At 38.9% G+C, this 22,349-nt stretch overlaps 1 protein-coding gene across 3 annotated transcripts in view; it reads left to right on the top strand.

Annotated features, from left to right (window-relative positions):
* Positions 1-1,331: 1,331 nt before the first annotated feature.
* The window catches only part of CCDC68 (coiled-coil domain containing 68), a 51,022-nt gene continuing 30,004 nt past the window's right edge, over positions 1,332-22,349 (top strand). For 2 of the 3 annotated variants that reach the window (XM_058557179.1, XM_058557177.1), the window contains exons 1-4: positions 1,332-1,456; positions 16,517-16,645; positions 18,000-18,086; positions 21,118-21,258. In XM_058557179.1, the coding sequence (XP_058413162.1) occupies positions 16,529-16,645; positions 18,000-18,086; positions 21,118-21,258 (345 nt within the window). In that variant the 5' untranslated portion in view covers positions 1,332-1,456; positions 16,517-16,528. The remainder of the gene's footprint in view (positions 1,457-16,516; positions 16,646-17,999; positions 18,087-21,117; positions 21,259-22,349) is intronic. The other variant, XM_058557178.1, reaches the window with a different exon arrangement.

The raw sequence follows: 22,349 nt of genomic DNA, 5'->3' as shown, positions 1-22,349 counted from the left end.
TCCTCTTACTGGGGTGGGAATCAATAATTGTAGGGGTCACAGGAAGATTCTGAAAAGCTTTTGGATACTGGGGGAGTTGGGCTGCAGTTTCCCAAATCTGTTAAATGTGAGAGGAATGGTGCTAATAATTAGTGAGATTTTTTTTCCCCCCAGCTCTAAAAGTTTATGAACTTTCAAAGGGACACAGGAGCCAAGCTGAAAGAGTTCCTAATGGTCAAAGCTTGAACAATTTGAGCAACAAAATAAATCATGTGGTATTAAATTACAGCTCAAAGTATAAAATAAATATACATGAGTCCATACTGATATAAATAAATGATTGAATAGATAAATCAATGGGAGAGAAGGAACAAATCTTCCTTACAGAGTAATTCCAAATAATATATGTAGACACTCCCCCACCCCAGGAAGTAGAGTTTCATTCCCCTACCCTCCTCGGTTGAGAGTGGGCTGAACTTAGTGGCTCCCATCCAAAGAAGAGTATGGAAAGAGGAAAATAGTAACTGCGTGGAGAAACCTGGCAGCCACTGCTTTAACCAAGTGATTAAGTTAACATCACCAGTAATAAGTCATATTGCCATCATGTATCTCCTATAATGAGAAGGGCACTTTACCTCTGTGGTCTTCCGCCAAACCCACACCCACGGTCTAATCACGAGGAAAACGTCAGACAAAACCAAATGAGAGATAACAATAGCTTAGCAGAATTCTTCAAAACTGTCAAAGTCGAGAAAAACAAGAGAAAACTAAGAAACTGTCACAGACCAGAGGAGATTAAAGAGACATGACACTAAACGCAATGTGGAATCCTGGGTGGTATCCTGGTACAAAAAGATATTAGCGGAAAACTGGTGAAATCTGTGTAAAGTTGACTTTAGTTAATAGTAACAGACCAATGTTAATTTCTTAGTTTTGACAAATGTACCATGGAAATGTAAGATGTGAATATTAGGGGTTTAGGGAACTCTCTGCTATCTCTGCAACTTTTTCGAAAATCTAAAATTCCTCCAAAATAAAAAGTTTTATTGTAAACAATAAGAATAAAACAAAAGTTTATGAACTTAGAGTGCAAAGAGAACCTTCTTTAAAAGCAGCAGCAACTAACCCCCTCTATGTAACTCTACCGAGAGGTGTGCCGTGGTCGGGACTTGGAGGTGCAGGGAGTGCACCCAGAGTGCGTGGAGCAGGGCGTGTGCGTCCGGGGCGCGGCGGGAGCCCAGGCTCCTCCCCGGAGCCACCCGGGCGCCGGACTCTGGCCCCGGCGCGCCCTGCGGGGCGGAGCCCAATCTGCGGGTGGCGGAGTCACCATCGCTGGCGGAGCCCACCCTGGCCCCAGGTCCGAGAGCCGAGGGGAGGAGCAGCGCCGGGACCCCGCGCTCTCGGAGCGCCCTCCAAGGTAGGGAGCCTTGGTCATCGCGGGCCTGGCTCCTGTGGCGCGCGCCAGGTCACCCCCAAGGTGAGTGGATGTCCAGGTGCCACTGGAGCCTGTCCCCCAGCGCAGCTCAGCGCACCGGGGCATTTCCCTGTAAACAGGCCCTTGGTGAGGAGGATATTCCTCCCTGTAAAGCTCTCTCTGTTCTGGGCTCGGATTCCCTGGGCGAGAATTTTCTGCTCCTCCGGGAAGAGAGAGAGTTGCCTTTCCCCGAGCACCCCTCCTCAGTCCGATGCACACCTGATTATTTATTTAGGTTGTTGTCATGCACTCCCTTTTGCCAGGGGTCCCCGCGATTCAGAGGCTTTGAAGAAAGCCCTTCGGAAAACTTACTGCCACCTGTGAACCCCTGCGCGGCGGCCTTGACATGTCACTGCGCCCGCAAATTTTAAAAACACGAATGAATGAATGAATGAAGGTGGTTGTCTCACCCTTCATTCTTCCGTGCTGGCTTCTGTAGTCACAGGTGTAGCAAAAGGAGAATGGCTCATTGGTTTACAGTTTTCTACCGTCACGGGATTTTAGAGCTGAAAGTTAGAGAGCCCTAGTCAGTTGTGCCAAGAAGCAGTATTATCTTACTGAAAGAGTAGTACAGGACAGTGCGAGAGTAGTTTTTAGATTGGATGATGACATGGCTGTGAATTTTCAATTTTCCTTCTTCGAAAGGAAATAAATATATATATATATATATATATAGAATACAAGGATCAGAAGAAGCGATTAGCCCAGAACATAGTGGAAGCTGTGTCTATTTGCCGTTAAACTGTAGTTGTTTTATCTCAGGAACCAAAACCTCCTGTACTTTCTTGGTTTATATAGACTAGATGAAGTGTCTGAAAGAGACTTATTCTGCATTTGCAATAGGGAAAAGATAACCTGTCTTTTGGATTTTACCTAGTGCTATTAAATATTCAGTTCTACAGGAGTCTGGTTTGTCAGAAATATGATCTGAGCTGGAGTCTCAGATATCCTGGCAGACACAATGGATGCTGTTGTTTCTGTTGCTAGGCTGGCCCCCTCCCTCTCCCCTCACTGAGAGTGAAGGTCCCTGACAGGGAGGAATTTACAGAAAGAATGCAAACAGCTCACACTTCCTCCCACCCAGGCAAGCTTCATAAAAAGGTTCCTACCTTTGTTATTTGCTAAATAAATTTAGTTACTAAACCTGTGCTAACTAAAAAGGGCCTTTTGAAATAAATACAGACACGATTTCAGTGATATCATTTATCTTTGTGTTTTTGTCAATTATTCATGAGCATGTTATTTGTTAGTTTATTGAGTTACAGTGGGCTTGATTTACAGTGGGCTGGAGTTGTAATCCATATTCTGGTCAAAGCTGAAAAATAAGGTGTATATTTGTTTGTTTGGGATAGGGACTGAAAAAGGAAAGAATTGAAGGTTTTGAAGGGAATTTAAAAGTTTTTTCAAAGTAATTGTTTCAAATCTCTTGAACTGAGATATTTATGTCGAAATTATAGGGCCATTTATTGATTGAAAAAATTTCGTAATGGCAAAATGTTACTATCAATTTAATAACATGTTTAAGTGAATTTATATTTTACTAAGCATGAAATCTATATGGGTTTGGAAAACAAAAGCCTGTATGTGTTTATATTCAGTTTTAGAAACTATTTCAGGTACCTGTGGATTTTTGGCCTATTCATGCATTCATTGAACCAATGTTTATTGAGCGCCTGTTGTTCAGGACACTGTGTTCTATGTTGGAGACACAAAGGGATACAGTCTTGTGTAAATACGACACATTCCTGTCCTTATGTAATTTACACAACATTGGAATCCTCCAGGACACCTTGAGACCATAGATTAGGAACCATGTCAATGACCATCCAACAATTTTGACAGTGACTGAAACTAGATTAGTTTCAAATCACAAACTCTCTTACATTGATTTAAATCGTCAAATCTAAAAATTGTAAAGGAGTTATACGTTATTGAGGTCAGTGGTTTTCTCTTTTGCTTGCGTTGGGTAAGAACTTAGGAATCATGTGTTCTAGATTTAATATTATGAAATATTGAGATATTAAACCTGAAATAGCTAAATATCAATTTCATGCAAATTAAATAAAAACTAACTAGTAGTGGATGCCAGTAATTTAGGGGGAAAAAAATCGATGAATGAAAAACTTCAAATTGAGAAAATTCTATCCATCAAATTACTTTTTCCTGTAAATTAGAAAAATATGACTAGAATTCTATTTTACTCTAGAGGAAAAGAGTGAGTATATTCAAGGCATTCTTGCTTTTTTTTTTCTTTCTGTTTTCAAAAGACAGCTTTATTGGAGGTATAATTTACATACCATAAAATACATCCAAGTGTACAATTCAGTGATTTTTTAGGAAATTTACAGAATTGTGTAACCATCACTACAATCCAATTTTAGAACATTTTCATCATCTGCAAAAGATCCCAAGTGCCTGTTTGCAGTCACCCACCATTCTCACCTCCAGCCCCAGGCAACCACTAATCTACTTTCTGTCCCTTTAGATTTGACTTTTCTGGACATTTCTTATAAATAGGGTCATACAATATATGTCTTTAGCATCTGGCTTCTTTCACCTAGAATAATGTTTTTGAGGTTCATTCAGGTGGTATCACGTATCAGTAGTTGGTTCCTTTTAATTGCTAACTAACATTCAGTCCATTGTATGGTTATACCATGTTTTATTTACCAATTGGTGGACATTTCTGCAATTACATTTAAGTGGTAAGACAGGTACTTTGGTTCAGCTTCTGTGGTAGCATAATTTGAAAATAACTGATACGAGTCAACCTCGTATTTATGAAAAATATATTCCTTGTATGGATTACTGATATTTTCTGAATGTGACATAACCGTAATCTTTCTGTGATACTCCCATGAAAACAGTAAATAGTAAATGCCAGGCAAATAGCAGGAAGCACAGTTCTTTAGTGTTCTATGTTGGACTTGGAAGATGTTTAACTCTTGACATTAATATTTGTAAAGATCATACGTATCCTTTGCTACATTTTCTTCACGAATGACGTGCATTTAGAGTAGGAGAATTTTGATGACTCACAGTGATAACTGAAGTACTCTTAGAAATAGGAGCACTTCTCAATACCATATTTTAGTGAGGCACTTAAAGCATGAATCATCTATAGCTGTAAGTCAAAAAGTAGAAGGGAGTGCGTCGGGATTTATACGCTTTTGATTGTACTATTCTGTAGTTTCTATGACTGTGCTAAAGAATGAAACTGATACATCTCTTTGTTTATTTACCAAATCAGACGCCAGTTGGAGCTCTTAGATCAGAGAAAATCCAAAACAGAAGAAATGTCACTCCTTTTTTCTCGGGGCCTTTTTAGGAGCCAGACCCAAATTATACATTATTCCGGGTTCCCATTAAGTGATGGTGTTTTTCTATGTGTAGTCTAGAGAACAAACCAAGTAAGAACTTTCTATCACTGCAAAAGCATTGACTTCTTAGGAATCAGGAACCTTGAACAATAGTTCAGTCAGAGCTGCTTTCTTGTACACCCCGATTCACCCTGCTTTGTGCCAACTTCTACGGAAAATGCATTTTTAACAGGTTACACTTGACAACTTCAGCTTAAAGAACCTCAGGGAGATTTCTCCAGTTGAGTAGAAACCCTTCTATATAAAGTTGGCAGATTCTGTGAAACTAAAGAGAAGACAATATGTCTCTGAATGCCTGTAAGTTACTGCTGAAATTGCAAGTTCCTATGGGGGGAAAAAAGAGCATTAAAATAACTTGATGGTCTGTTTTATTGACAACTTAGAATGCAAAGGATTTTAGTTTTACACTTCTAAAATTAGAAAACAAGATAGTCTAGGTTACCTAATATAGTTTTCCAAAGCTGAGTGTGCTCATTTGGATCTCAGTTTTTCTGCTTGAAATATCTAAACAACTTGCTAAAACTCCTGGGTAGGAACACTACTGTTTTGGTGATCTGTGATTAGATGAACCGATCAGTCTCAGTTGGTAACGTCTCTTTTTTTAACTCGATCAGGGTTTAAAAATTTCTAGAACAGATGCATTTTTCTAGTCTTACAGTGATAATTTCATTCCAAATGTCTCTTGAGAGTCATATACCAGTTACAGGGATCCGCCTTCATCCTTTTTACTTTCACACCCTTCAAAATGGGCGTGGACAGGCTCCCCATGTTGTGCCCCTTCACCAACAGGAAGAAGGCTCTATGGGCATTGAGCTGTGCGCGTCTCTGAATTATTCGACGAACTCACTCACTCGTCACTCATGTTGACATGGTCTGGTACAAGGAACTGGGTTTTACCCAAAACCAGAAACTACTTCTCACCCTTGGATCTTTCTGTTATCGCTTGGATTTTAGTAGGATGCTGAGCTCCGATCAGTCTGACATCTTCCTGGCGCGGGAACGTGGGCAGAGGCGGCGGTGATGTGCAGGGTCCGGGCTGCGGTAGTGGTGGCCGCCGTGAATAGACTTTGTAGTCGCTGATCCAACAGTCTACGTGCAACCGGGCAACTGTGAAGAATGAAAACATGTTGTGCATCTAGAAAACGATTAGGAAAGGGATGGATAGATAAGGAGTTCTAGGTTCATGAATTCAATTTAAATCTTGTTGCAAATATTCTTATATACTTACATATTCTTATATGTTTCCTTCTGCTTTTCTACCTTAGTAAATAATAACTATTAACTTTCTTAAGATGTTTAAGATTTCCCTCGTTTCTCTCACCATATTGAATGTCAGGCTTCATTAACTATTCAGCAGATAACAGCAACAGTTCTATCTACTTATCTGCCTGTCAGCAGCCCAGTTACTTGCTTTTTAACAATCATGGTTCCATTGCTATTATTTGCCAGTTATACCTTTTGGAGTCAATAACCTGAATGAAGGAAAACAAATGCAGCTAATTGTGGCTTCCAGTTAGTTCTGATAAAATCAGTGAAGGTCCTTGGATTTTGAAATCTCAACTGTACTTTGTTTTTTCTGGGGTACTGTTGGATTATTGTTTTTAAAATAAAAGTATATACATTCACCTTTTTTAGTGTAGAGTTCTGTAAGTTTTGACAAATGGTTACAGTCTTGGAGCCACCATCAGCATCAAGATATAGAACAGTTACATCACCCCTGCCCCCCACAAAAAATTCCCATGCCCATTTTGTAGTCAACTCCTCTCCCACTCATAGTCCCCAGGTAACCACTGATCTGTTTTCTGTCCCTATAGTTTCAAATTTTCTAGAATGTCATATAAATGGAACTATACAGTATATAGCCTTTTGGATTTGGCTATTTTCAGTCAGCATAATGCATGTGAGATTCATCCATGTTGCTGTGTGTATCAGTAGTTCATTCTTTTGTATTGATGAGTAGAATTCACTTGTTGATGAATATTTGAATTTTTTCCAGTGTTTGGCAATTATAAACATTTGTGCTTTATGGAACATAAACTTTCATTTCACTTGGATAAATACCTAGAGGTGGGGCTGCTGGGTTGTACAGTGTGTGCTTAGCTTTATAGGAAACTGCCTGAGTGTTGTCCAACGTGGCTGCGCATTTTGCATTCCCACTAGCAACAGACAGGAGTTCCAGCTGCTCCACATCCTCACTCACACTTGGTGTTGTCTGATTCCCCACCCCGCCCCAGCTGGATAATTTTTAAAACAAAGTCAATTATGTTGAAGCTAAAATATTGCAGGATGAGGTTAGGAAGCTATAGAGATTTTGTAAATTCCTGAGCCTTTTACTCTTAAAATATTTTATAAAGCCACAAAAGAAACTTTCCAAAAGGGCACCTTCCTTATAAATGTTACAGATGACTGAGATGTATGTCATTGACATCTGCTTCTTTTCATATTTTCTTCACTGACAAGTCATAAGTGGCTTTTGAGTTGTTTGTTAACTGAGAAGGTCAAGGCAAGAGGAATAATTGAGAGACGGGGTGAGAGGTGTAGGAATAGTGAGGGGACAACAGAGCTCAGTCATGGACACTTTCAAATGATGTCTTATAAGCAAATGCCCACCATAAGGTGTGAATATAAATATAATTATTTAATATTCTTTGAATGTGTATTATGGGTCAGATACTCCATTAAGCACTTTTTATGCATTATCCTGTTTAATCCTCATGTAACTCTATGAGGACGCTAACATTTTCATCTGAATTTTTCAGTTGAGGAAGCTAGGGAGTGTAAAAGCTTTCCCAAAGCCACCCAGCGGTGGGGGGGGGGGGGAAGTAGAACAGTCTTGTGGGCAGCACCGACCCAGTCCGAAGCCCCCGTTTTTGACCTGTGAAGCCATACAAGCAACATCTGCTCAGGCTCCTGAAGGACGCACCTAGGAGCTCACAGCAGGAGTTACTTGAATGTTGCTTAGTGACTTCCTTTGGAAAACCCTGATTACTAAACTAGCTTGGGCCCAAGAAACGAGGCTTAGAAACCCATTCAGAATGCAGCAGGAGGCAAAGTGGTAAGTTGGAAAGAGCCAGCAAACTCGTGGGCGGGGGTCCATCACCATTGCTACCTAGCTGTCTTTGCTGAATCTTATTGAGCCTCATTTCCTCATCTGAAAAAAGGGAACAATGACACCGACCTCTTAGGGTGTGTATGAGGATTAGTAAAGGCAGCATACCCAACTGGCCTTGGTGGTCACGAAACAGGTCCTGGTCCCTTCTCCCTGCTCTTCCCCAGGTGGGGAGGGATTCAGGTGATTCGCACATCTTTGCAGTTTAGTTGCTATATTGGGCTCTGGGTGAAACTGTCAGCTGTTTTTCAAAGTTTCAAATTATACCAATGAACTAGGAAGATCGATTATTTCATTACAAAGACACTTGGATTTGGGGTCAGTCTATCTGGGTTCAAGTGATGAGGTCAATTTATGCCCTTGAAAAACGCATATCACTTTTCTGTAACTTGGTTGCATTATACATAGATAAATAGATATAGATATATAGATAATAATGATAACACAGTGTGTTATAATGATTAATTTTGACATTATGTAGAAAATGATTTTTTGGTAAATAGCACAGTGCTTTGTCAATAGTATATATTTGTATATTGTGTTTGTACCAATATTTCAATCCTTTTTTTCCCAAAATTAAGTATCTTTTATCTCATATCTAAGAGCTTTCTATAGCACTGGCTATGATATATGTGCGTATACACAAATTTACAAATGAATAAAATTAATTCTACTTAAAAAATCTTAGATTATTACCTGCAAACAGTGTTATTATTACTTGGGTTCAGTGTTAACAGGCATATCGTTTGATATACTGTGCATCATTTCAGGTGAACTGCACAGTCACCTGAGATTTGGCCGGCTGACACTGGATGTCACCCTTGTGCTGTGTACTGTAGCTGCAGCACAGGTGTGCTTGCTTAATATTCGGGACACTGTCAGTGTCTTCAAGGATTTGGAGCTATGTTAGCTTTTTTCCCTTATATGACCTAATTATCCTTGCAACACTTTTGGTGTAACTTACCTTTTCAGTTTCTAATATCTAAGCTCTATATAACAGTCATCAAGAATGATAAAACAGTATTTAATATTGGTGGCTCCGAACTGAGAAACTGAAAACTCAGAAACTGGGCTGAAACCAGTCAGGGCTTGTGGTTGCAAACCAGAGTACTTGATTCTGGCTAACTTCAGTAGAAAAGGAATTTACTGGAAGGGTATCGATAAGCTTCCAGAATTGATGGGAAAGCTAGGTTTGGAAATGGGAGAATCCAGTGTGCTGGGACCTCAGCAAAGATCAGGCTGCAGCAAGAGCAGGATAGGGTCCTTCTGGCATTGCCACTGGTCACTGGACTCCACCGCTGGCATTCTTGCCACTGGACACAAAGCACCCTCTATGCCAGATTCCGTCCGTTCCCGGAATAATAATGGGGTTTTCACTGCCTCTAGCTTCAATAAGCTCGAGGGCCAGTCTCTTACTGGGTTTCCAGGTGGGAGCACTCAGTTTGCTGCGTCTGGGTGTTGTACCTGTGCTCTAGCCCAGGGAGTGAGGAAGAACAAGTCAGGGACTTTTCCCACAAAGACTCATACTGATGGTGATTCCACCTATCGGGGAAGGAGATTCAAGGGCTGGACAGCCAAAACATGCCACGCATCCACGATGCTTTTCAGTCAGCACCCACAGAACTGAGTTGAGAATACTGCTGTGCAGTCAACAGAACTTTACAGCCTCTTCTCGGGCAGTCAGTTGCACGTGCCTTGTGGCGCCTGGCAGCTTCACAGACTTTGCTGTACTCTGCCTTTCCTTCAACCCTGAGGGAGCCGTGCCAGCCAGGGCTAGAGTTGTTTTAATGTGACTAGGGAGACAATCCCTTAGGTTAGTTGAAAGTCTCAACAAGTTTCAGTCTACTAAAAAAAAAAAAGAAAAAACAGCCCTACTGCATTAAAAGAAAATGGTAGACTACACCGCATACCTTGTTGTTCTTAGATTAGAACACTATTTTAAGCCAACTCCAGCCTCTGCTCCTGCTCTCCCCTTTGCCTGGAACCCTCTTCTCCCACATAGTACCTCCTTTCATTCAAGTCTGTTGTTCAAATGCCTCAGATTGCCCTTCCCTCACCATTCATCCAAAACAGCACCCCCTTTTATCCTGTTCCCTGCTCTGCTTTTCTTCATGGCACTTGTCACTATGTCTCATTATGTTCCCCATATATGTATCTTGTTTTAATTGATGGTTGTCTCCCCTCTGCACTGAAAGTCTCTGAAAGCAGGGTCTCTGGCTCTCCTCTGTGGCCACAGCTCCTAACACAGCTGTGTCCAGTAAATATTTACTATATAAGTGAATGAGTCAAGGGTTAAGTCAAGAAAGCAAACACCTTTGTTATGATCTCTAGAGTATAAACAGTGCCTGTATGAGTTTTCTAGGGCTGCTATAACAAAGTACGACAAACTAGGTGGCTTAAATGTAGAAATTTCTTGTCCTACGGTTCTGGAGGCTGGAAGTCCAAGATCAAGGTGTCAGCAGGGTTCGTTGCCCCTGAGGGCTGTAAGAGAGAATCTGTTCTATGCTTCTACTCCAGTTTCTGGTGGTTTGTTGGCAATCTTTGGCGTTCCTTGGCTTATAGAAGCATCATCCTAGTCTCTGCCTTCAACCTTACATGCATTTTTCCTGTGTGCATCTATGTCCAAATTTCCTTTTTATAAAGAAACCAGTCGTATTGGATTAGGGGTCTGCCCTACTCCGGTATGACTTCATTTTAACTAATTACATCTGCAAAGACCCTATTTCCAAATAAGGTTACATTCTGAGGTACTGGGGTTAGGATTTCAACATATGAATGTGGGGAGGAGGAATGCAACCCATAACAGTGCTTTACATGTGTTTACTGTATAATGGTTAAGCCATTCTTATGTCATTAAACAGAGTAGTAGGTTTAGTTACATTATTCCGGGTGCCCAGTGATGTGTTAGTTTATCACATGGATTACAATTCATAATAACATGTGAATTGCTTTGTAAATTGTATCTATTCATTAGATGTTAGCATCTTCAGTTGGGCATGTTGATGAATTATTGATGTATTATCAAGAAAGAACCAATACCATGGATTTGCTAGTCTTAACATCCCCCAAAGCAGAGTTTCCTTTATAGCCCAACTCAATCTGCAGACTGTTTAAAATATTACTTGGCTCTTCTCTACCACTCAGACTGCTTGTCAATAGTAATTGGGGATAATGGTTTCATATTTTATTTACTCATTTGACAAACGTGTACAAATCGTTTATTATGTCTATAATATAACTGTTATAAGTGCTTGACAAATGTTAACTCACAAACTGAGGCACAGAGAGGTTAAGGAACTTGACCAAGATCACACAGCTACCAGGTGGCAGAGTCAGGCCATGACACTTGGCAGTCTGCCTTGAAACTTTTTAGTTGTAGAACACTCTTTCTTCACAGAAAGTCTCATGGAAAAATTCAGTGTGTGACAGAACAAAGCAGAGCTGCTTTGGTTCAAGTTGAGATGGCAAAGCCCGTCTGCTCAGCACCTCCCCTTCCCCTGGGAGCCCTGTTTGAAAAGCCCCCATCCAGGAAATAACACCTCTTGGCCTGATGCCACTTGTAAGCTGTCTTCAATCCACTCTAGCATAAAACAAACAAAATTCTTTTCTCACTTTGATTAACTGATTGTGTTCTATTTTGAAAATTTTATCTGCCTAATCTACTTCTGGCAGAAATAAAATGCTAAGATGGATTTTCCCCAGGATGGTAATGCCATATGGCAATTTGGACTTTGCTGGCTTAAGTTCCCCTTGGGTTTCTTTGTGTTAATCAAGGGCTGTGGTCACAAAAGTTTTCTGAACCAAAGACAGAAATGGAATTTGATTTCATAAGAATAAAGTTGGATATAAACTTTGCAACCAGATAGGCATGAACTACCCACTCTGTTATGGGCTGCTTATTTTCTGTGTTATTAAAAATATAAAATAAGGGGCCGGCCCAGTGGCGCAAGCGGTTAAATGCGCTCATTCTGCTACGGCAGCCCGGGGTTTGAAGGTTCGGATCCCGGGTGCGCACCGCTGCACTGCTTGTCGAGCCATGCTGTGGCGGCGTCCCATATATAAAGTGGAGGAAGATGGGCACGGATGTTAGCCCAGGGCCAGCCTTCCTCAGCAAAAAGAGGAGGATTGGCATCAGATATTAGCTCAGGGCTGATCTTCCTCACACACACAAAAAAATAATAAATAAATAAATAAATAAATAAAATAAAATAATAGGAGCAACAATATCAACAGTTACTGTCCATGGAGTGCCTTCTGCAACCAGGAATTTAACAAACCCCTCATTTTTACAATTTTAGGTTATTATCACTCCTCTTTTATAGATATGTAAGTTGAGGCTAAGATTGTGACTTAAGATGGCCCAATTGGTGAGTGGAGGAGGTAGGATGTTTTGAGAAATAGCAGTGATCAACGAGCAGAATTCCTTGATATTAAGAATAAAAAGCACATAAGAGAATATATTTTAGGATATATAACATGAAGCCTGGCGCGATTTTCAAATTGTGAAAGATGGTGAGAATGCAGTGGGATCTCTTCTAAAGAGTGATTAATTCCTATGATGAAATGCCTCTTATCATTTGTTAATGTGCACAACGTATAACATGCTATAAAGAAAAAAGAAAAAAGAAGGCAAGTCAATCAAATCAGACTGTAGATCAAGGGGAATTGAATCACACCAAACTGATCTCTTTGCTTGCCTCTACTTTCCCACTGGTTTTGCCCCGACCCCGTACCACACTCTAACCCAGGGGTCAGTAAACTTTCTGTGAAGGATCAGATAGTAAATATTTTAGACATTGCTTGCCATATATTTCTCTGTCGCAGCTCCTGAACTCTGCTGTTGCAGTGAAAAAGCAGCATAGACAGCATGTGAATGACTGGCCATGGTTATTTTAGAGTAAAACTTCATTTATGGACACTAAATTTGAACTTCATATAATTCTCATGTGTCACGAAATGTTATTCTTCTTTTGACTTTTTTTTTGAATGATTAAAAAATGTAAGAACAACACTTACTTAGTTCATAGGCTGTCCAAACAGGCGGGGAGCCAGAGTGGGCTCATGTGTTGTGATTTACTGACCACTCTAGCCTGACACCCCCCTCTGGTTTCCAAACACATTGCTCATTGTCTCTATGGGTATTCCTTTTACTTCAAGCATTTAAATGTTGTTTTGGACCAAGAACTTAATCCTGGAAGAGACTTCAGAGAACCGAGTAATAGAAGTACTTCCACTCGTATTCTGCAAAAGCACATTTGCTGAGTTGTGGCTGCCAAATCAGCTTCAGCAGAAACAAATAGAAGCCATAGTGGCAGTCTAAGAAGATTTAGAATAAAATGGAAAATCCTTGGCATACGCTTCATTGAATTTTAATTGAAGATTTCATTGAAGATTAAAGGATAAATGCAGGACTTTGAGCTATCCCCAGAAGCTATCTAGTTTTAAAGGGATGCTAACAAATATGAAAAGTCTTTGTGTGTTTCAACACAGCATAGATTCTTGCTAAATTTTAAATATTTTTGAGGTTGTTTTTTCTCACTAGGGGAGCCAGCCTCAATGTGATGGAAACACCCTTGAACTTGGTGTCCCAAAGAGGAAGGTTTGAGTTTCAGCTCTGTTAGTTTTACTGTGATCTTGGGTAAGTCAACATCACCTACGGGAGTCTTGGCTTCCTTGTCAGTAAAATGAGATTAATAATCCTACCTCATAGGCCATTTTATTTTTTAGTTCTTTACTGTTTATTATGGAAATTTCAAAAAGAAACAAAACAGGTAGAGAAGGATAATGAATGCCACGTGCCCATGCCCAGCTTCAACAATTCCTGGCAACTTGAAAAAATTCTTTCATCTGTACCTAGCCCCACTTTTCCTCTCTGTTAGAGTACTTTAAAACAATTCCAAATGTAACATTATTTCACCTGCAAATATGTCAGTATGTATGACTAATAGATAAGATTTTTTTTTCTTTTTGGTGAGGAAGATTAGCCCTGTGCTAACATCTGTTGCCCACCTTCCTCTTTTTGCTGAGGAAGATTGGCCCTGGGCTAACATCTGTGCCCATCTTCCTCTACTTTATATGTGGGACGCCACCACAGCATGGGCTTGATAAGTGATGTGTAGGTCCATGCCTGGGATCCGAACCTGGGAACCCCGGGCCACCGAAGTGGAGCATGCACACTTAACCACCATGCCACCCAGCTGGCCCCCTAGATAAGATCTTTTTAAAGAATATCATAATTCCATTGTCACACCTAGCAAAATTACAGTGACTCTTTAACATCGTCTATTATCCAGTCAGTGTTCAAATTTCCCCAGCTGTCTCAAAAATGTCTTCACATAGCTGATTTATTTGAATCAGGAGCCAAAGAAGATTCATATATTGCATTTGATTGTATGTCTCTTAAGACTCTTAATTTGTGGCAATTTCTCTTCTCTTCTCTCCATCTTTCTTCATATAATTAATTTGTGGAAGGAACTAGCTATTTGTCCCATAATATTTCACATAATCTGAATTTGGCTGATTGCAACCTTCACACTTGTAGACTCTTTGAACATTTTCCTCCTGTTCAGCTGTTTACTGTCCTTTAGATATAGAGACTTGATTAGATTCAGGTTCACTTTTTTTTTAAGCGTATTTCATAGATAACGCTTTCTACTCGTGATTGTACCGCATCTAGAGGACATAATGTCTGGTTGTCTCTTTTTTAGTTATGGTAAGATTGATGAGTGGGGTCCCTCAGGTTAATACATTCTTCCTCAACCTCTCATTTGATGTTTTTAGCACTGGTTGATGATGACTGTTGCTTAGATCCATTTCTTTATAAGGGGTTGCAAAATGTAGGTTTTCTAATTCTATCAATTCTTTTGGATTTATTATAAGGAATTCTTTAGAAAAATTTCCCTCATTAACTCTTTGGTTACCATGAAATACAGTTCATACAATAAAGGCAAGATAAATGCTTGTTGGTGTCCCCCTTACACCTTTTTTTGGGCTAATTTTTAGTATAATGGTGGCCTGTTTCTATTGAGTTGGATGATGAGGGTTGGTGGTGGTAGAGGTGGTGATTTTTCTCCTGTCTTCGTAATTTCAGGAACTTAAACATTTTTGATCTATTTTAATCCCTCACAGTCATTCCTCTTCAAGTTAGGCTTTTGTGTCCTATTCAAGTAGTATGCGTCACTTTTTTGCTTTCTAGTATGACAAAATATCTCAGGCTCACCTTATACGTTTCTTCCCCCAGACCTGAATCACTCAAGAAGCCCTGTTTCTTTTTAGTAGAAAATGGTATACTGAGACCACAGTCTGGGCACTAGGAGTGTTAATTGCTTCTATTTCTAAATTTTTCGGTGGATAGACCTAGAATATACATTTTTAAAGCAAAATAAATCATTATTTTATTCTCATAATTTCATTTCAGATTATAAAGTTTTACATAACATTTTTGGTTCTAATTTGTATATTTTTTTCTCTTATGCTAAAAATCTTGGTTCTTAGTGATGCTAAGACAAGGAGTTCCTGGCTTTATTCTGCATCATGCATTCATGTGGATGAGTGCGTGCGCATGCATGCACACACACATATGATAGTTTCAGAATAGTGATACTAGTATTTCCACTAACGATATTATTCGTGAATGTAGTTTAAGATTGTTTTGCGACTCTTTTTGTTCTTAGGACATAACACACCTGTGATAAATAGTCCCTGGTATGTATTTTAAAGCCACGTCAAATAATTTATGTGGCTATGCCACCAACTTGATATACAGATATATTCATTTGTTTTATTTGTTTCCTATTTTGGAGGATTTCACTTTTTTTTCTTTTTAATTTAGTTTTATTTTATAATGAGGCAAAAGAATTACATCGTTCAATGTCAAACTATAAATCACAAATTTTCCCCTTCCATCCATCCCTTCCTTCTTATAGAAATTATGATACAAATATCCTTTTGCGCACCATGCTTTTTCTTTGAGTAATACATCCTAGAGAAGACTCCAGACCAGTTTATTCAACCAGTCCTCTTTTTGTGGGCATTTGTGCTTTTCTCAATCTTTTACGATTACAAATATTTCTTCAGAAAATGGCCTTTACAGACTATTGAGAATTCAATAAAACGTAGTATATTAAAGGTATGTGTAAAGTACAAAATGATATACATATGTGTGTATATATGTACATAAGTGATATATATATTCATATGATTTTGTTATAAACATATTATTTTAGTTCCACAGACATTTATTAGGTACTTACAATGTCCTAGAATATGAAGACGAATAAGATGTCTCTACTCCTGAGGTCTCACAGTCTCATATGTGGAATAAAAGAACAATTTCACATTTTTCTTCTCAGATAATTTAATTTTTAAGTTTCTAATCAATGATTGTTTCAGCTGGTGTTTTTTTATATTAAATTAATTCCTGGATTTATGGATATATACAGATATCAATAATTTATAATATTTTCTACTAGATTTGATTACAGCGCTAATACAGAACTTCTTTCAGTTTACGAACCGGATAATCATCTCATCAAAGAAGTTAGTTCTGTCTAACTGATTTATGTTTTCCTAAAGCCAGAACTCACAATGACAACAATAACAGTGACCACAGAAGTTCCCCCAAGGGGTAAGATAGAAGACAATTCTGCCTTGTATGAGTCCACAGCAGCTCACATTATTGAAGAAACTGAATATGTGAAAAAGGTATGTGGGCACTGGAAATCATGTTAGCATGATACGATATATATATATATTTTTTTATAATTTTATTTATTTATTTATGTTTCCCCCCAAAGCCCCAGTAGATAGTTGTATGTCATAGCTGCACATCCTTCTAGTTGCTGTACGTGGGACGCAGTCTCAGCATGGCCGGAGAAGCGGTGCGCTGGTGCGCGCCTGGGATCCGAACCCGGGCCTCCAGCAGTGGAGCTCGCGCACTTAACCGCTAAGCCACGGGGCCGGCCCCGATATGATATTTTTAAATAAAGTCTAATATGGATTGGTGGGCTTTGTTTTTTCCCTCCATAAAACATGTGAGGAGGAATAAACCTAGTTTGGCAGATGACAATCTTGATAGTTGGAATTTAAACACATATTTAGTAATTTCTCTTGAGGATATGAACCTCTGTTCCTACACTTGGAGTAAAATTGAATAATGAATGGGCCAGGAGGGGTCGCAACAGCTCTCAGCACTAATTTGTCCCGCACTCTTTGCTGCTGCACTTCCTACTGTTTTATATCATTTCTCAGTTGTTTCATGAGTGTCGATACTGTGTTTCCAAGTAGCTATTTAGGTTTCCTGCTGAGTTTCTGTCTCAGTTTGCCTTGTTCCTTCTCACAGTTCAAGGTCGATATCGCCAATGACTACACGTTGGCATGTTACTTCATTAAAAATGTGAAATCTTGTCAGAATCCAATGATAATGGCTGAGAAATGTATATATTCTTATGAACTGTTTCTTAGAACAGACAGAAAAATTTGGCCATAGTAACATTGCAACTTATTCAGATCGATTAATTCATCTTTGAGTATCTTGCAATTCCATAGGTCACCAAGACACGGGGCTTATCTTTCATGCATAAATTTGTATGATCGCCTCTTAGTAATTATTTGGTAGTAATTACTAAATAGCAATTATTCTCTAGTAATTATTTTGTAGTAATTACTAGATAATAATTATTTTGTAGTGATGACTAAATAGTAATTGTTTTATAGTAATTGCTAAATAGTAAATTAGTACTAAATTACTATCTAGAAAAAATAGAGCTAAATAGTATTAAATGCTAATTACTAAATAGTAATTACTTTGTAGTTTTTTTTCACTTAGGCTATATTTTTGGTTTGACTGAGAAAACGTTATAAAGACCAAATGCTCATTTTCTGCCATCTAAACAATATTAGCCTAACTACGACTTAGGTTGATGGCAGTTATTTAAATCTGAGATCAGTATATATGTATTACTGTCTAGATAAATGAGGTACACTGTAGTTGGTATAGAGAAAAAAAGTATTTGGCATTAAATGCTTTTGGAAAAAATAAAATATTTTTTTCTTCTAGATTCGAACTACTCTGGAAAAGATCCGAAATCAAATGTTTAAAGGTGAAGTAGGACATAACAGTACAAATAACAAACTAGATGCAAAGGTATGAATTTATCAAAATGTACCACTATTATTCCTTCTGTAAATAAACATAAAGCCATATAGACTTTATTTAAATAAGTTTTTTGGATTATTATCAAATTATTCTTTGAAGCTTTGAACAAGTGTTAAATATTTTGTTGATATCTAAAGATGTTAATGGGCATATGTGTGAAATATTAAACCACAGATGTCATTAGTAGGATCAGATTGGAATGACGAGACCTTACTTTACTATTTTAAACTGGGCTTACTTATCTAAAGTATATAGGAAGATGTTGGCCCCACCAAGATACGTGGCAGCAGTATTTCCCAATGACAGACAAAGGTGCAAGTTTTTAGGTTTACCTGGGCCACACCAATGGACACACAGTTGAAGCCATTAGGCCAAGTGATCAGACAATTGATAAGCTTAAATGCACCCCCTCCCCTACGACCAGCCTTATTTTCTTAAGGTCGAGCAATCTGCATTTAGCCTTGTCTGGATTATGCCAGGTTAAATCTCATCTGAGCCAAGTGCACCTCATCAATGTCAGTGTTATGCACTGTGTAGTATGGCCACAGCAAACACCAGAACATGGGGTATGACGCATAAACATAGTCTTCTTTATCATCCTCAGCCTCCCAAACTAACACAACTAGCTCTAATCATTTTCTTAAATTAAGTGCTCTGAAATTGGAAAAAAGGTTAATGTTTACGAATAATGGGAAAGATCAGAAATTCAGTTTTGGCTATGTTGAGTTGCCTATTTGTCCTCCAAGCGGAGGCTTCTAATGGGTGGCTGGATATCTGATTCTGGAGTTGAGGGTAGAGTTCTGGGCTAGAAGATCCAGGCTACAAGGTAGAGCTTTTGGGAGTAAGGACGGTTTACAGTCCTGAAACTGGAGGAGATCACCAAGCATGTGAGTGTGGATAGACAGGAGAGAAAATATAAGCACTGAGTCTTGAGATTTCCAACAGTTAGATGGTGGGAAGAAGAAGAAGAGTCATCACAGGAGGCTGAGAGAGAGGCTAGTGAAAAAATAGGAGAGAATGGAGTCACTGAAGACGAGTGAAAAAGGGTTTCAGAAAGGGGTGAGGGACCACTGTGTCAAGTGGTGTCCATGGGTCAGGTAAATTGAGGACTGAACATTGACCATTGGCTATAACAATGGGGATGTCCTTAGTGACCTTGATAGGTGTAGCTTCTTAGGACTGGAGATGAATTGTGTTCTCAGTGTGTTTGCCTCAGCCATCTCAAACCACAGAAGGTCAGCAGATAAACCGAACCCTTTTTCCTTCAGTATCTGGGCAATGTCCTTGTAGGGATTTAGCCCTAATGGTCTAGGGCTTTGCTACTCTCAAAATGTGGTCTGCAGTCTCCACATCATCAACATCTTCAGGGAGCTTGTTAAAAATGCAGCATCTAGAATTCCACCCCAGACCTCCCGAATCAGAATCAGCATTTTAACTACTATCACCACGTGATTCATATGCACATTAAAGTTTGAGAGGCACTGATGTCTGACCTTTGTAGCTGTCTATCACTGCCGGTAGTCTACTTTCTACAAGAGTCTTTCCATCAAATGTTTTTTGTTTTGTTTTGTGAGGAGGATCAACCCTGAGCTAACATCTGTTGCCAATCCACCTCTTTTTGCTGAGAAAGATTGGCCCTGGGCTAACATCCATGCCCATCTTCCTCTACTTTCTATGGGACGCCGCCACAGCATGGCTTGACAAGCAGTGCGTCGGTCCGTGCCCAGGATCGGAACCTGCAAACCCTGGGCTCCCAAAGGGGAGCACACGAAGTTAACAGCTATGCCACCGGGCCAGCCCCTCCATCAAATATTCTTTAACAAACTGAAAAAGGAAATAATTCCTACTCTGTATATGGAGAGTGACAGTATGTACTAGGGTCTGAAGTAGATAAAACAAAACCATGACAGAATTATGATGACTATATTATTTATATGCCCTACATTCTTTTTGGTTTTTATTTCTATAAATGTAGTCCATATACTGTACTGGAAAGAATATAGGCTTTGTTCTTAAACAAACTTGGATTCTAGTTCTTGTTCTGGCAGTTACTTTAGGTATAACCTTGGGCTTGTTGGTTAAACTCTCTCATCATCAATTTCTTCATCTATGTAGTGGACACAGTGCCTTCTAGTGTTTTGAGTATCAGACCAAGGAGTATATTTAAAACATCTAAAAGATTACCCAACACATAATAAGTGCTTAACAAATAAAACGTGTTCCTATAATTGTAGGGCATGTATAATTGTATAATAATTCCTCAGTCTATCTTGAAATAATTTGGCAGAGCGCAAAGAGCATAGGATGGACAATCAAGAGGCTGTATCATGAGCTCTCCCACTCATTGGCTACGTAAACTTGGGCTCTGGCCCTCAGTTTTCATGTCTGTAAAATTGATGGGGTTGAGTTAGATGGTTTCAAATTTCCTTTCCATTCCTACATGTCCTTGATTCCAGAAGAGATTTATTTCATGCTCCAAGTATATTTTCAGGGAGCTAGAGTTTACGTAGAGTTACACTGGCAGTAACATTCAGTTCTGACATCTCTGATTGGAAATTTAATGTGAGTTGATTACAGTGAAGCATCTTTGAACACTGAATATTATGTATTGTAGCTATTAGGTCTGATTGTATTAGTTTGTAATGCAATGTAACCAAGATGCATTTATGTCTACAACTTAGACAAAAAAACCAAAAAACAAAAAACTGCCCTTGTGGATATTATTCATGTCCTAAAAGGGACCTAATAGTATTATTTAAAACTGTAGGGAATATAAAAGGCATAAAAGCTGTACTTCTACTTCTTTTTGATATAAGAATGTACTCAAATTTGAGCAGCTATAGAGGCTAGCTGCTTTACCTAGAATTCCTCATTGATATTTGAGATTCAAAAGATTTATTTTATTTGTGCTGACCTGAATCTTCCTTGATATATGTAGTACTGAGTGATAATTATTATTGTCAGAGTTTGTAAAGGCGTCGAAAGTCAGCTCTGTGATTTTCACGTTTGTTTATTTCAGCACTCTCGAAACCTTCAAAATGGCTCTGATTCTGAAATGGATCCCTCTAGCTGCAGTTTGGATCTGCTCATGGAAAGGATAAAGGGAAAAGACCTAAAGCTCTTAGAAATGAACAAAGAGAATGAAGTATTGAAAATCAAGGTATGACCATTAGAGGAAATTTCTCATTTTGTATTTTGAGCCTTTGAGCCAATAGGATAGACTCATGGATCTGTGAAAGCAAACAGACATCCACACACATCCATCGATTCACACATATGCTCACATGCATTTCACAGATTAAATCTCACTCTTTTCTTTTGGAGACTACTTTTATTGTTAAAATGATCTTACAAAAGTTCAACAGGTATAAAGTTTCAGTTGTGAAAGATGAATAAATTCTAGAAATCTGCGGTACAAAATTGTGCCTATAGTTCATACTGTATTGTACTCTTAAAAATTTAAGAGGATAGATATCATATTAAGTGTTCTTACACAATAATTTTTTTAAATAGTCTTTACATATTTAATAAATATTAATTAGAGCACTCAGTCAATGTCTCATTATTTTATTTAATTAATCTACTCTTGAATGCTTTATATTTTCTTTTTTTTGGGTTATTTTATCTGCAGTCCTACAATGAATATCTTGGTGGTTAAATCTTTCCAGCCATCCTTGATTGTTTCTTTAGGTCAAATTCTTTTTTCTTTTCTGAGGAAGATTCGCCCTGAGCTAACATTAGTTGCCAATCTTCCTCTTTTTGCTTGAGGAACATTCGCCCTGAGCTAACATCTATGCCAATCTTCCTCTATTTTGTATGTGGGTCGCCACCACAGCATAGCCGCCACTGAATGGTGTAGGTCCACACCTGGGAACTGAACCCAGGCTGCCAAAGTGGAGCACACTGAATTTAACCATTAGGCCATAGGGCTGGCCCCTTTTTAAGTTAAATTCCTGAAAGATTTATAACACTTCAGCTTTATTGCCCTTAATACTCCAATCCTGTCCCACTGCTATTTTAGGAAAAAACATCTTTTTGTACTATTGCGGACATCTATGATAAAATGCTTGCAAATATGTATATAAGCTGAACTCTTTGTTGGGTGCGGTCTATAAATGCAGGGCATTGATGTGTGCGGAGCTCTGCTTTGGCCTGGCCAGTGCAAATCCATCTGCATGACAGCCTACTAAATGGGAGGATTCTCATTTTGCATTTTCCAGATAACAGTATCTTTTCGCCTATCCATTGTCT

Source organism: Diceros bicornis, chromosome 16 (assembly GCF_020826845.1).
Source record: "Diceros bicornis minor isolate mBicDic1 chromosome 16, mDicBic1.mat.cur, whole genome shotgun sequence".
NCBI lineage: Eukaryota > Metazoa > Chordata > Mammalia > Perissodactyla > Rhinocerotidae > Diceros > Diceros bicornis.
Note: the sequence above shows the minus strand (reverse complement) of the source record. Positions and strands in the feature narration are given on the sequence as shown.